Raw genomic sequence first — 16,213 nt, 5'->3', positions numbered from 1 at the left:
CAAGAATGCTGAAGACCTATCTATCTTAAGCCAACAAATTTAAATTAGTTTAAATATCAAATTATGTTCCGCCTGGGTCCACTTAAAAGCCAATCAATTTGTTCCCCATTGTCATTTTTACCTGCGGCACCGTGGGGCAATCTGAAGTGGGTGGTGTTAAGTCCGGGGGTGCTCTTCACTCCATGACAGCGAGGGGAGGAGGAGGAGGAGCCAACGGCACCAGAGGCACTGACAATGGTATAGGAACCAGTTATACAGGCCCTACACAAGGTGCTGCAGAAATAGGAGGAGGGGGAGGGAAAGGTAGGAGGCCAGGAGCTGCCAGAAGGCAGAGAAAAAGGGTTCCTTGTTCTAAACCTCATTAGTTCACAGATGAGCAGAAATCATGTTATGGGTATTGTTTGTTTGTTTGTTTTCCCCACCAAAGCAGAAATATCTAGTTGATGTTGGGGTAAAAAAGACAGGGCACTTCCCCGAAACAAAGGGAGTTTTGGCAGCTGCTTGGGAATATTCCTTAAAGTTCCCATCCCGAGGTACACTAACCACAGTTGGCTCCAATTGTAGCCATTAACCTGGGAAACGGATGAGGGAGAGGCTCCCACATGTATTAGGAGGAGAAATGGTGAGAGAGGGTCAGTGTCCCTTTCATCAGGGGTGGCTGGTTTCCTCGAGCAACCTGGGTTCTGGCAGGAGGAGACCTATTTAGATAATTATCACCCAGGATCTCAAGAGGGAGTTTACTGGCCTGTTTACTGACTAAACATGTTCTGGAAGAGGCTGTTAAATCCAGGTCCTGATTTAGAGCCATGAAGTCTTGTACCTAGGATATCTCTGTCCATTGCCCTGTTTCCTGCAGAAGAGATCTTACTGATCCTACTGAGGCCATGCAGTGTTACAGGAGATCTGTCCTTTCTTAAATTTTGCAATCGGAATTGTGGGTTAAAAGGCATTAAACCCACTGAATTTATAGTGGGTTAAAAGGTATTAAAAGGCACTAAAAGGGAGAGTCCTTGGGAACTGAAGAAGAGAGAAGGTCCATTACCAAGAAAATCCACCCCACCGCCCCACTCTCAGGTGGCAACCCATGCAGGATACGTCAGAGTTTCCAGGTGTCAATGTGACCTGTGGTGCCCCTCGAATGAAATCACTATGATCACTGCCTTGCCATTAAAGGCCCCACAGGAGGGATGCTAGCAGCCCCCAGCTTCCCCATTGCATTCTAGATGGCAAGTGGGTGCCAGGTATGGATGAAGAGACTGTGCCTTGCCTTGCCATGAAGAACCCATCGTTTTTAACCCATAGAAAACATTAGAAAAGTTTTACAAGGGGAAATTACCCAAATAACCTAAGTAGTTAATAGAGGACATTGATGGAAAATAGTAAAGATGGAAATTCATGATGGTGTAAGGGACATTCTAACATGTAGACTTTTACAACCAACTTCCCTAGGAAATGGTCCCTGTTTGGGTTTTAATTCAATCAGGTATGGTTTTGGCCAGCTCTGAGTGGAGGTCTCCCAGCCAGAAGTGACTAGACCAGAGATGTGGAGGGGATCACATTGGACCAAAGAGGAGGAACTTCACATGGGAGTCCTAAAGATTGGCAGCCATCCTGGTGACTTAGGTGGCCATCTTGTGCCCAAGACAGACAGCTTTGAATAAGGACATGCGTAAAGAGAGGGCATCAAGTTTCTGGGTCTCATTTCAATTCTGACCACGGTTCTAAGTTCCAGCCAAAAGGCAGGCTTTCTCCTCCCCATAGAGTAGCCACTGGAGGACTAGAGGATTGGAGGGTTGTAGCATGAACAATGGACATGAAAGTGTTCCAATAAGACCATACTCCTTAAAAAGGCCTTGAAATTAAAGTAAAGAAAGAGAAGAGAAAGTACTCACCAAGTTTGCACCGAAGCTCAGAGTCCAAATGAGAAGACTCAAGCCACATGTTTGGACACCAAAATGATGTTGAAATGTTGGGGTTCAGAACAAATGGTCAAGGAAGAATTCTTGAGAATGTCTTTAGGGCAAAAAGCCCTATTGAAGCACAGGGCAGAACCCACGGGCAGAAAGAGTTGCACTGGAGTCATGAGGAAGTGGCTAATTCTGTACTTTTAAGTTGGAAGTGGGTTAGGGACAGCACAAACCTCCAAGGTAGTTTGCAAACAAGGTTTCCAGGATCCTGAGTGAGCTAGCTATTGTTTGGAAAAGGTCACTTATTACTGTTTAGTAAAAACTCAGTTATGAGACCTTTCAGAGGTATATTGGTGGGCCATATGCTTGGAGATGATTGTTAACAAGTATCTTGGGGGGTAGAGATGAAGTTTCCAAAGGAATTTCTATATGTTTAAAGTAGACTCATAGGATCCTGGGGCATCAGGCTAAGATTTCCTTTTGCCCTTAGCAAAGTGTCAACATTGAGGCATCTGAGCTCCCAGAGGAAGGTCACTCTGCCTGTTTCAAGGACTCGTCAATGGGTTGTAAGTAAGTAGAAAATAAATTTAATTTTTCTTATGCCTTCACTTCCTACATCATTTTAGAACCACACAAATACTTAGGAGGGATGTGCCACAAGGCTGGGGACTGTGTGCTGTTTTACTGTGTATGCATTACAGGGAAATTAGTGGGCAACCCAGTGTCAACCTAACACATTCCATGACCAAAGACACAAAGGACACAGACAAAGGAAAACAAAAACCATCTCTGGAAAGAAATGGATCAGTAACCAACGAGTTGTCTTAGCATAGTTAACCAGAGTTGCTAGACTCAAGGAACTAGTTCCACGAATATTTTGTCCTGCTAATCTAAATTTAGATAGAGGGAAAAAGGACTCTCATGCCACTGAACTCTGCCGATAGAGATTCTGGGAGACTGACATGGTAAGAAATCTTACCTTCTGCCAGCTGTATGTCAGATGTCCCAGGATCTTTGAGCAGTATCCAATGAGTTAAAGTATCCCGCTGACTATGTCAACTGTTGGGGAGTGAGAATATCCTCTCCCCTTCAAGGTCCTGAAAGACCCCTCCCCTAGAAGATAGATAGGATAACTAACCGCTTGTTTGCTTTTCTGTGAACCGCTGGCTTTTAGGCGTAAATTAGGTTATTAATTGCTCTTTTGCCCTTCTGTAACTGCTTGGCTTATAGAAATAATAGAAGACGCCATGATGGCGTTCCTACCTTCCCCCTTCTTGTTCCCCTTTCCCGCCTCTCTCCTCCCGCGCGCGGGCCCTCAGAACCAATCAGCTTGTTCCCCCTTCCCGCCTCTCTCTTCATGCGCGCGCGGGTCCCCAAAGCCAATCAGCAAACTCCACTAAGGCCTTTTTCAAAAGTTCTGTCAACCAATCAGTTGCGCCCCACCCAAAACTTGTTTGTACCTGTCTATAAAAACCCAGCACCACCCCAGCCGGGTGTGCTCAGCTAGTAGGAGCTGCTGACCACCCGCAGGCGCCTGCGTAACAATAAAGAACCTCTTGCTGATTGCATCCAGTGGCAGTGTTGGATTCTTGGGTAAGGGGATCCGCGGGTCTTTCAGTCCTTCTGCTGGACTAAGAATCAAAGTGGCTTGAGACAGATTAACAGGAGAAAATCAAATTTACTTTCAGACATACAGTGAATCCACACAGACAGAGAATTCCAAAGACAGTGCGGCAACATGAGACTTACAAGAGCTAAGGAGAAGGGTAGAGTTCTGAAGAAACAAAGGGGAGAAAGACCATTAGCAGGAAGGTGAAAGGAGAGATTTGGAAAACAAGGATTGCCCTGTTATGCAGATAAGGTAAAGAGGACTCTCCTTTCTAGCTCTCTTCCTGGTACAAGAAGGCAGTTGGGGGGAGCTAAAGAGCGTTTCCTGAATGTGCTGGGTTTGGATTGCTTTTAACTCAAAATAAGATTCATGCCAAGGTAGCCTATCTTAGATTGGCCTCCCCAGGGTGTAACGAAGGAAACAGGCTGTTCCACGTGGGGGACGGGCAGGTAGGCAGGGCCTTAGAGGCATGGTTAACCGTGATCCATATTGAAACAAGAGCAGGAAAGAAATGAAGAAGGGTAAGAGTGAGCACTGAGTTGGGTTCCAGGAGTGTGTGTGGGAGAGCGGAGGGCTGGCTTATAGAACATTCCATGCCGAGGAAGCTGTGTGAGAAAATAGAAGGAGGTGTGAAAGAGACTGGCATGTTTGGGAAACTGCAAACAATTCCATATGGCAGGATCACTGAATTTAAGGGGTGGGTTACATGGTTAGTAATCTGCTTAGAGGAGTAAGCTGGAATCGCATCTTTAAGGGCCTGGTATATCCAAGGCTGCAATCTGCAGTTGTGGCCATTCACTTCCAGACTTGGAACCTCTGCCCCCTGGGGTCTCCAGCCCTATTCCACAACTCTGCCTGTTTTGACCTTTTGTCTTCCCTCTTGCCATGTGTCAGAAATTCTGGGTCTCTGGTACTCCGCAGGCTCATCAATCCAGCCTCACTCCCTCCATCAACATTTCATTCCTTCTGTTATGCTATGCCCGAGCCTCTGGAGGCTTTTGACCTCTTGGAGCTAAGCTTAACAGTGTTACTGGGCTCTCTTTCCTGTCCCAAAGCATCTTCTTCCCTTGGATTCTGTCCATTTATATTCTCTGGGCTTTTTTCCCTACTCTCTGGTTGCTTCTTCTCAGTGTTCTTTGTAGGTTTCCTTCCCTTTAGGATTCCTTGGATGTTGGAGTTGGCCCTGATTCTGTTCTCACTCCTTTCTTCTTTCTCTTCCCTATGGGATTTCCCTCACTCCAATGGCTCCAGTTACTATTTTTGTGTTGGTGAATCTTAAAAATCTCTATCTCCGGTGCAGCATTGTGTCAGGTGGTGTAACCATTTGCTTGCTCAACCTCACCTTTTTAATGCCTTTTTTTTTATAATTTTTTTATGGTAGACATCTGTTGCATTGTTTATTTTATTTTTTTACAATACCCATTCAATTTTTAAAATTTAGTTTATTTTTTAAAATTTCTTTTCAGTGTTCCAGAATTCATTTTTTATGCACCACACCCAGTGCTCCATGCAATACATGCCCTCCTTAATACCCACCATCAGGCTCACCCAACCCCCCAACCTACACCCTCCCAAACCCTCAGTTTGTTTCTGAGAGTCCACAGTCTCTCATGGTTAGTCTCCCCCTCCAATTTCCCCCAAGTCACTTCTCTCCATCTCCTTATGCTCCACAAATGAGTGAAACCATATGATAATTGACTCTCTCTGCTTGACTTATTTCACTCAGCATAATCTGTTTCAGTCTCTCATCCATGTTGATAAAAAAGTTGGGTATTCATCCTTTCTGATGGAGACATAATACTCCATTTATACTGGACCAAAGTCCAGTATATATGGACCACAACTTCTTTATCCATTTGTCCGTTGAAGGGCATCTTGGTTCTTTCCACAGTTTGGTGACTGTGGCCATTGCTGCTATGAACATTGGGATACAGATGGCCCTTCTTTTCACTACATCTGTATCTTTGCAGTAAATACTCAATAGTGCAATAGCAGGGTCCTAGGGAAGCTCCTCCTAAACTTAACCTTAAACTCAACATGCTGAAACTAACCTGATTTTTTTTAAACAGCTTTTTTGAAGTACAATTTATGTACCAGAAAATTTTGTGGTAAGTGTCCGATTCAATAGCTTTTAATAAATTTACAAAGTTGGGAAACCATTCCACAAGAGAATTTCAGGACATTTTCCTCACCCCCAAAAGATCTCTTACCCATTTCCAAATATTCCCCGTTCCCATCCCCAGCCCCAGGCAGCCAATAATCTACTTTCTGTCTTGCGTATTAGTGGAATCATTAATGCATGATCTTTTGTGTCCGACTTCTTTGACTGTAGCCTAATGCTTTTGAGCTTCACCCATATCGCAGCATGTATTGGGACTTTGTTCCTTTCCATTGCCAAATCATAATTCATTGTATGGATATATACCATATTTTGTTTACCCATTCACCAATACACACATTTGGAATTTCCACTTTTTGGCTATTATGAACAGTGTTGCTATTTGCTATGAACAGTGTTGCTATCCACACAATGTGTGGACAGCCTTTGTCTACATGTTTTTATCTCTTGGGTTATATATAGGAGTGCATTGCTAGGTCATATGGAACATTTATGTTTAACTTTTTAAAGAAATAGCCCAAGTGTTTCTGTTAAGAAACAGCCAAACTGTTCTCCAAGTGACCTTGGTTTTTTACTCATCACCTCCTAGGGATTTCTATTTCAATTAATGGCTACACCATTCATCCAATGAATACTCCAGAACCTTGGAACTCCTTTTTTATTCCTCCTTCTCCTTATCCCCAAATTCCATTACTCATCAAGTCTAGTCAATTCTACTTCCCAATTCTATCTCTAGACCCATCGCCTAATCTTTGCCTTCGCTATGACTGTCCTAACTCACGCCACTGTTATTTTCTGTTTTAGGAATCTCCTCATTCTTCTGCCTGTCTCACCTTCTATAATCCAATCATTAAAAAAAAAAAAAAAAAGGCTGTGAAACATTTGATATGTGCAAAAAAATCTGAACCATTATAAATAATTTATAAAGCATAACAATAGAGTGAAAGCCTTATGGGTCTCCTACCATCCAGCATAACCATTGCTAACACTTTACCATTGCCAGCACTGCAGATGTGCCCCATGAGCTCTACTCCACCCAGTTATTCTTCAGTGGCTCCTTATTGTTCTTAGGATAAAGTCCAGACTTGCTATTTTAGCTTTGTAAGTTTTTCATAAGTTTTGAAATCCTTTCCCAGGGACTAATTATCTACCCACCCCATTCTTTTCTTTCAGATTCTACCATTCAAAATCATCTTCCCTGTCCTCCCTTGGACCACTCGGCATTTTTCATGTCACAGCTCCCATCACTTGGCATTCACAGTTGTTCGTTTGTCTGTTTTCCCCAACACCTTGCTCTGGGACGCAGAGGCCTGGTCTGTCTTGCCATTGTATCGCCAAGGTTTTGCATGGTGCTTGGCACACAGTAGGTACTCAGAGAGCATTTTTTGAGTATTTAAAGGAAAGTGATTTCCATACATCCAGATAATGATGGCTGGTAGATATTTGGAGCTCAAGAGAAAGGTCTAGGCTAGAGATACCGATTTGGGAGAATTAACTCTTGTCAGTAAAATTAAAACTGTAGGAATCAATGAGACTGCCAGGGACAGGGTGAAGGGTACAAAGTGGGGATAGTACACTAACATTTATGGTTCAGGCAGAAGGGGAGAGCTAGCGAAGGAGGGCAAGAAGGATCAGGAAGCAGGATGACTTGAGAAAACAGGTAGTCTGTGGGGGAAGAGAATCTCAATGAGATGGGAGAAGCACAGCTTTGAAGTTTTGGAAGGTCGAGGAGGATGATAAAGTGCCAAGGATAGGTTGGGTCTTGCATACAGGAGTCCCTAGAGACTGTGTCAGAAGGTTCTGGGGAGCTAAAGCCAGAATGCTATGGGGTGGAGAATAAAGCACATGAAGAGCAATGAGTTAAGCTTCCATTCAAATGTTTTTGAGCAACTTTTCTGTGCCAGATCCTGTGCTAGGCTGAGCGTATGTTCAGCTCCTGAGAAAAATCCAAGAGTCCACAGACAGGTATGATGTACAGGCTCTGGAAGAGGGGACTCCAGAGGGTACAGAGAGCGTGGATATTGAACACTTTGTCTTCCACTTCCAAATTCAGGGAGCTCCTCAGCCTAAGGTGTTCCTTTCCTTTGAGTTTTGGGAGGCAGATGGATGTGCAGCTCCCGTTCATCCATATCTCTTGGCCGAGCTGGAGGAAGGAGGGGAGGAAAAACTCCTTAAGGACTCCTTTTCCTCGGGCTTGACTACAGTATGTACCTCTCACTGTCATTTCTGCCTCGTCCAGCTCCCTCCTGATCTTTATATATTCACACACGTAAGGCAAGAAAGTCTTTCCCCCGTTGGTTGACTTTTCCATTGCCGATCTGACCCAGAGGGTTCAGGAAGTTCTGGAAGGGCTTGGAAACCACCCCAGGGGAAACATGACCTCATAGGAATGGAATGAGTTTTTAGGTTTGGGAAACTAAGCGATTTAACAGGCTTCTGCCAGCAGAGGGAGCCCCAGGGCTGGGAGAGAAAGATCCGACCGCAGGGTTTAAAATGCGATGGGGGCTCGTTTCGGGCGATGTTTTTAGCAGTCCAGAGGTATTTATGGGTTAAGTTCAGATAACGGGATGAAAGAGAGAGGGAGGGAGAAGGATAGCTTCATAACACATTGACATGTACACAGAAGCGCGCGCGCACACACAGACACATCACATTTCCCGCCCCCTGACCCCTCCCTAGACGCACTCACAATTTCGGCTTCCAGTCCAGTGGTTGCTGCACCTTTGCTGTGCAACTGAATCATCTGGGGGAACTAGGGGCAGGTTTCCAGGCCCCCTCAAGGCCGGTGGAATCAGAACCGGCAAGGGCAGGACCTAGGCATCTGTATTTTTACAAAGCTCCTCAGGCGATTCTGAAGTGAATGTGGAGAGACTGGTGAGCTGCTCTGGGTAATTAGGTAAATACTTTAACTATAGCTTGTTCGAGACTTAATTTAATGGCTCCAGGCATCAACATGTTGACTGCTAGCTAGAATGGAATCCGAGGGAGACCGTTGTTAGGACTGAGCCATTTTCGCTCTTATTTTCTTTTTTTAATAATTTTTGTTTATTAATATAATACAAGAGGAGGGTTTAAAAAGTCACATGGCACCAAATGGGTTATAATGAATAATAGCGATCCTTGTTCCTCCCTTCCCCGTGCCCTAGTCTCATTCAAAGGCAATCACTGGTTTAAATCTTACTTTTTCCTCCCTCTGGGAATCAACTCCATATTTTTAAACAATATCTTTTCATGGCTGTTTCTTGATTTTGCAATTTTAGAAATTGTGCATTTGATTACCTACTAAGGAATATTAGGACTTTGCTTTTTCTTACAAGGCTCACATGCTCATTTCCTGCCTTTTAGATTCCTAGAACCATAATAGCACAATTTTTAATTAAATCAATAGCCGGTGTTTATATTATTATGATCAATTGTTTACAGCACAGCAGTATAATGTACCGTGATTGCATTTCTTTTTTTCTCTCCCCTTTCCTCCTGGAGTTAATAATCCCCTCATTTTTGTTTTCTTACTGAGTCATCCATATTTTCCAAATGCTCTGATAAGAGCTCTACAACTCAAATAAATTGGTCAATTTCATTGAATAATCTAATTTTTTTCTTTGGAGACATCCCTCCTGGAGCCCCAAGTCATTCTGTTCCAGTATGAACTGGGAGCTTGACAAGCTGTTATCTAGGACTTTCCCTTTGCTGACCACCTGGGAACTCAGCCTTTTTTCTCTCTTGGCTCACTTCCTTATGAATGGTAGAGAAATGTTTTTGACACCTTGGATGCAGGAGTGATATTTCACATTGAACATCTTTATGTGGCATGAATCCATCAGACGTTGGCCAGGTAAACCCCAGTGAGGCAGCTCTGTCTGCTTGTTTAGTTTATATTCCCCTCCACTCAGTTTGTCTGGGTAAGGATTTCAGACTGAAGGTGATTTTCTCTTGGAATTGGAAGACTGGGCTGAACTGCATTTCAGTTTCTAGCTCCAGTATTATTCACTGAGAAGTCCAATTGCTCTCTGGATTCCTAATCCTTGATTTGTGAAGTGTTTTTCTTCTCTTTAGAACTTCAGGGATCCCTTTATTCCTGGGGTTCTAGCATTTCTAATCATGTACTTTGTGGAGAGGCACTTTTTTTTCCTTCCACTCATTGTTTTGGGCACCTAGTGGATCTTTTCAATGTGGAAATTCAAATCTTTCATCATGGGAAATTTGGGAGAAATTATCTTTTTATTAATGTATTCCCCTCCACCTTCTCTTGTTCTCTTCTTGGAATTCTTATTAGAAGATGTCCGGGAACTTGGACTCACCCCGTAGGGTTTTATTCTTGTCCCTTCATCTCCCTTTTGGTCCTACTTTCCAGGAGATTCTGTCAATTCTATCTTCCAGTGCTTCATTTTAATTTTGAAATTTCTAGTTGTATTTTTATTTTAAAAAGCTCTTTCTTGGGGCGCCCGGGTGGCTCAGTGGGTTAAGCCTCTCCCTTCAGCTTGGGTTGTGATCTCAGGGTCCTGGGATCAAGCCTTGGCGTCCGCATCGGGCTCTCTGCTTCAGTGGGGGAGGCTGCTTCTGCCTCTCTCTCTCTGCCTGCCTCTCTGTTTACTTGTGATCTGTCAAATAAATCAATAAAATCTTAAAAAAAAAAAAAAAAAGCTCTTTCTTGGGATGCCTGGATGACATAGTTGGTTCAAGTGTCTGCCTCTTGTTTTGAGCTCAGGTTGTGCTCTCAGGATTGTGGGATCAAGCCCAGCATAGGGCTGGCTCCCCACTCAGCACAGAGTTTGTTTGTGATGTTCTCCCTCTCTTCTCTACTCCTCCCCTCCCACTCTCTCTTAAATAAATAACTGAATCTTTAAAAAAAAAAAAAAAAGCTCTTTCTTGTTCTCCAGTAATTTTTTTTTTTTTTTTTTGGAACAGTGGCTTCCTGATCTTTATGCATGGTTGCCCTGTCTTCTTTTACCTCTGGGAAAATTTTAATGTTGTGTTGGCTTTTGTTGTTAATGATTTCCTCTGCTCTCTGGATTACTTTGTTGGAGTCTCCATCTTCAATGCCAGAGACTTTCATTCCATGCTTAGAGCCCGTTCCTTGGCTGTTGGAAGCTTTGGGTGTGAGGGCAGGGCTTGTCAATTGCTGGATTCTGCCGGAGGGTAATCCAGAGAGTGCTTGGCAGTGTCATTGAGGGACCCCCAAATGTCAGTGTCTGTGGTCTTCTTTCTACAGGGCACTTTCTACAAGGAGGCATCTTGGATTCTTCTGCCCTAGTGCAGGCTTGAGTAGGATGAAGGATAAACTGCGCTGTTCCTGGTCCGGGAGCTGAGCCAGGACAAGGGGCTGGGGAATCTCATCTTTCAGAACTGAATCTTTCTCTAATCCCTCTGTTTCTCCCTCTGTGCCTACCCCACCACGTGCTTTGCCCGGCGTCCCTGAGCCTGGTGCCTCTTTGACCAGTATTTCCAGAAAATCGATTTCCCTTTTTCACTGGGGGGCAAGAGAGGGACTCTGGAGTGTCTCCTATTTCCCCTACTCCCCACCCCCATCTCTGGGGCTGTGTGCTGAGATGCCTGATAGCCCGATCCCTGACACTCTCCTGCACTCTTTGGCCTCTCGTGGGCTTCCCATCATGGGCCCTTGGGCTTCAGCAGTCTCTTTGCATAGCAGTGTCAGCTTTGCATAGTCACTTATCACTCATCCATCCACTTTTCATCTTCCAAACAGTGTTGACATCTCTCATCTGCCGTTGTTTCTATTCCAGTTCTCCTTGTCCTTGTGGTTTATAGCATGTAAATTCTTCTACTGTGCTCAGTGCATTTTATCAGGCAGCAGAAATTAATGTTTGTTCAACCGCCACATTTAATCCTAAATAGCTTTTTTGAGTAGCTGGTCAGGCTTGACATGATGGGAAGCTTATAATAGTCACATCTGTTTCCCCCGAGTTATTCGAGACTCAGGCACATGGAAATGAAATGTTCATTAAATCATTTTAATGGAAGAAAACGAGGGGAAATATTTCATTTGTTCATTCATCCCTTTCACCCCCCCAAACATTTAACGAGTACGAGCATATGCCCAGACTGTGCTAGGTGCCAGAAAATAAAATCTGAGCAATATTTGGTATCTTCCTTCAAAGAAATTATAATTAATTATAGGGAAGGTAGGCAGGTAAGTCAAAGCTCACAATAACATAATAGTAATATGCTATCATAGGGGTGTTTGCAAAGGGTGCTGTAGGAATACAGAGTAGGGTGTCCAAATCAGTCCAGATGCTGGGAAAGGCTCCTGGGAGGAGGTGACCCTGAAGCTAAGTTTTGAAGGAGAAATACAACTAACCGAGATGAGGAAGATGGGCAAAGGGCAACCCCAATAGAGGGGACTGTGTGTGTTCAGGCAAGGAGTCTAGAAATAGCATGACATGGCAGAGGAACCTCAAGTAGGTTGAAATGGCTGGAGAAGGGTCCCTGCTGGGGAGTGGCCCAAGTAAGAGCCTAACGGTCACTGACTATAAATATCTACATTAGTCCAGAGCGTGAGCCTGGGCCGACTGATGAGAGATACAGAAATAATAATATCCTATTTCCTCTGTGAATTTGAGCCAATTTTAAAAATGTTATTTGTAAAATGAGGATACTCATTTAATGACATTACATAAAGAAATGACACAAAATGCTGGGTCCGTGGCAGGAATTTAAAATATTCTAGTTGTCTCCTGACAAACCTGCCTTCAATCTTTCCTCTCTCATTCTCTTTCTCTCTCTCTAGTCCCCTAACAGTTATAAAACAGATTCTGGAAAAGCTTAACTCTTAGGAAACTCTTTCCTTCTCTCCCATCCTGCTAGGCAGGGGATTACTTAAGCATCTTTTAACTGAGTATTTTTTTATTTTTTATTTTTTTAAAGATTTTATTTATTTATTTGACAGACAGAGATCACAAGCAGGCAGAGAGGCAGGCAGAGAGAGAGAGAGAGGAGGAAGCAGGCTCCCTGCTGAGCAGAGAGCCCGATGCGGGCCTCGATCCCAGGACCCTGAGATCATGACCTGAGCTGAAGGCAGAGGCTTAACCCTCTGAGCCACCCAGGCGCCCCTGAGTATTTTTTTAATCAGCAGATGCGGTGTTTATGAGTTCTTGGGTGTCTGGGGCACCTTCCTGTAAAGTCTGGGTGTCTTTTTAAGGGCCCTAGGGTGAGACCCGGAGAAATGAATTCCAGTCTCCTCTCCACCACTAACATATATGTGACCTTGGGCAAGGCCCTTTCTCTGTCCTGGCTCTGATCCCCTCAGCTGGCAAACAAGAGGAATTAAATTAGATTACCTTTAAGGTTTATTCCAGCTCAGTAATTGGATGCAGGGAGCTTTTGGTTGTACCGATACTAATATAAAGAGAGAGGTAGGATTTTTGGATTTTTACTTTCATATCATCTATTTTTCCTATCATATGATATTTTCATATATCATGAAGAGGGAAAGGCAATTCTTTTCCAGTCTTGGCAAGCAGGCAGAAGTGGGATTCCTCACTTCTTACCTCTCCTACCTTCCCGCCCTTTCAGCTTCTGACGGATTTACACACACAAACCCCAAAAAGAAATGCTGGCACAAAACAAAACAAAACAAAACAAAACAAAACAAAAACACAAAAACCAATAAAAAAAACCTTCCAATGTGTCCTTCTGAATTGTTCTGCACTGTTGGGAAAGTTGGGGGAGCTGGGACTCTTAAAAACCAACTGTTGTGAAAACACATCATCATCGTATACAGTCCCGGTCCAAAGCCCGAGGCCAGCTGTTTTAATCCCCCCAAGTGACTGCATGGGCCAACGACAACCTTCTGGTTGGTCTGGTCGATCCATGGCAAGTGAGGGTTTGGGTAAATCGTGGGGGTGGGGAATGGCATTTCCTGTTCCCCTCGGGTTTCTCTAACTGATCAGAAGGAAGTGCCTTGGAATTCTCCCTGAACAGGCCCTTTTTAAGGCTCAGAGGGTCCGTACCCTGAGCAGTCAGCCTGGACTGGGGGTAAGGTACAGGAGAACAGCACATGCAGAATTTTGATTGACACCTTTCGGCCTCCCTTGGTCTGTTGAACAAGACTTCTTGCGATATAATGGAGCCTTCCTTGAGGCTCCAGGTTTCAATACTAATAATATTGGGGGGTCCGATGACTGGCTGTAGCCTGCAGATATCGGCGTTCTCAGCAATTCCCAACACACAGCCTGGTGTTTGTGCTCGGTCATCGGTTGAAAGCCAATTTTTAAAAAAATGCTTACGACCTGCAATCTTTGTACAATTTTAAAAGAACAGGCAGACCTTTTAGAACTATTTTTGCAACTTTTTGTTCCAACTTTACTTTCTGTCCCAAAATGATCAGAATGCTCCCAGTGCCAGTAACAGACATCCCGTTCCATCTGCGTCTTATCATATCTTCCCTCCTACACATTGCAAATCTCATCGGGCATTTTTTTTTTTTTTTTTTTTTTGACCAGCATTGACATTGAAATCTCTCTTCAGCCCAGACCTCCAGTTTATTCCAATAGATGCATTATTTCAATAGCGGTTTTCTGGGGGTCTACTGTGTACTAGGCCCCGGAACAAATAATGATGCTATTATATATAATGTGATTTTAAAAAGTCTTACCTTGAGGTTTCAACCAAATTTGACTTCTTTTAATTGATCTCCTGTTTCCTTTTGCTTCTTTTCTCCCTTTCCCTCCTCCTCTGCTTTCCCTTCTGTTTCATCTCTCTCTTTCCCTGCGGTTTCCCACTCTTTGGGGAGGGGCAGGATTTCCTGCTCCGAAGTTGGTTGGTTTCTGGGAGGAGCCAGAAGACCTGCTTTGGGCCTGGAACCAGCTGGTCTGCCACCTGATACAAGAAGGTGAAACCCAGGCCAAGGAAGAAGGGCCTTCTGCTAGGACAGAGCTTGCGGCTGGGAGGTGCTGAGAGAGGAGCCCTAAAGGGAAGCCAGAGCGGACCAGTGGGTCAGTCCTGGCAAGCAGGCCCAGGGGTTCAGGGCTCTCCAAGGGACAGAGCACCCCAGGCTGGAAGTATTGAAAGGGGTCCTGGTTGCCCTGGAGACTTAGCCATTACTGTTATTACTGTTGTTAGCTCTACACAGGCCAGAGGCACAAAGGCAGAGCCCCTGTCCCACCCTCAGCAAAAGCTCTTTGCTCCAGCTCAGATCCCTGGCTTTGCCTCAGGGGGAGATACTGAAACAAGAACTGGGTTTGAGCACATTCTCCTTCCCCACCGGAGGAGACTTTAGGATCCCGTGTACTCCGTGAGACGTGTGTATCTGCACATTTTTCAATTATGAACTCCTCAGGGAGTCATCTAAGTGACAAAAACAATTACGGTGATCACATCAATAGGAGCAGGGAGTAGACAGTGGAGGGGAAGTCAGGAGCCTGCCGTGAGATCCAGGTGGGGTAGGGGTTCCCAGTCATTCCAGCCTGATTCACACCAATTAATGATGGAAGCTCATTCCTCAGTTTAGAGGTTTCGTTCTTTTGGACTAAGGCATGGACAACAGTGTGCCCATACAATGTTCACTGTCTTTATCCATTTATTTATTCACCATTCAACAGATATTTAATGAGCACTTACTCCATGCCGGGCACTAGGGTAGAAGCTGGGAGTAGAGGGTTAGCCAAGCTAGACATGGGCCCACCCTGAGGACGGGTATAATTGACATGGTCGCACAGTGGTGTCTGAGATCTGGGAACAGAAATTTAGAGGAAGGGCTGGAATTGTTGGGTGCTAATGTCTCCCTTGAAACTGCATCACTGGATAGATTTTGGTTCATCATCTTTCTCTTTCTTAGTCAAATGGGACATTGTTTCTTTCAGCAGTGTTTCTCCTTGCAATAACTAACTGTAAGTATCCCTCTCTAGAGGCTCCCGATTCTTAGAGGATAGACTTTTTAGTTCTGTTTTTCTTTCAGGGGACAGTTGTTTTATCTAGAGAACCATAATTCCTATTGATTTCTAGCTTATTTACTTTCTAAGTCCCTCTGAAAATGCTTAGACCCAAATCGGACATTCAGGATTTCAATTATTTTTTCCTCTCATTAAATCTCCTAATTTATATTTGAGCCCATTAAAAGAAAGAAAAGAGAACTGAAAAAGACTAGTCTCCTTTATTTCAACTGTTGGGTCTACTCCAGCATACTCTTTGAAAATTTCCTGAAGTCTGTTTTCATTTTTATTTAATTTATAATTTTGAATCCTCGTCCACCGTCCCTTTGAAAGAAAGGCTTCTGGAATTATCTTTTGTACTGTATTTTCTATTTTTTCTTGCTCTCTTTAGGCACTTTTTTCTTTCATTTTACATGGCTGAATTATTTCAATTTCTCCCTTCTTCCCTGCTGCTTTTATGTATTTTTTTCCAGCTGTAGTACTAAGGATTAATTGAACTACTTGGTACAAGTCTGTAGCCCAGAGCAATACGTACCTAATAAAATCCCATTTAACAAATGTTTACCCAACTTCTTTAGGTCTAGAAAAATCTTTAATTATAACTCTTAATATGGCTCTAGACCAGGGCTTAAATTAGGTCTTTTTTAAAAAAAAATTCAATTTATTTAAGTCGAGAAATGAAACAAAC

At 43.8% G+C, this 16,213-nt stretch overlaps 1 protein-coding gene across 8 annotated transcripts in view; it reads right to left on the bottom strand.

The window, feature by feature from the left end:
- The window catches only part of HSD11B1 (hydroxysteroid 11-beta dehydrogenase 1), a 64,482-nt gene extending 50,106 nt beyond the window's left edge, over positions 1-14,376 (bottom strand). For 2 of the 8 annotated variants that reach the window (XM_004775294.3, XM_045087052.1), the window contains exon 1: positions 14,250-14,376. Coding sequence is in view for 2 of the 8 variants with exons in the window: in XM_004775292.3 (XP_004775349.1) it covers positions 122-362 (241 nt within the window). In the remaining 6 variants the exon portion in view is untranslated. Of the gene's footprint in view, positions 1-121; positions 467-2,886; positions 3,021-8,324; positions 8,509-14,249 lie in introns of those variants that run through there. The other 6 variants (XM_004775295.3, XM_045087050.1, XM_004775293.3 and 3 more) reach the window with 6 other exon arrangements.
- Between the last annotated feature and the right edge of the window lie 1,837 nt (positions 14,377-16,213).

Source organism: Mustela putorius, unplaced genomic scaffold, assembly GCF_011764305.1.
Source record: "Mustela putorius furo isolate JIRA1106 unplaced genomic scaffold, ASM1176430v1.1 tig00001012_pilon_pilon_pilon, whole genome shotgun sequence".
Lineage (NCBI taxonomy): Eukaryota > Metazoa > Chordata > Mammalia > Carnivora > Mustelidae > Mustela > Mustela putorius.
This window is presented reverse-complemented; position numbering and strand designations above follow the sequence as displayed.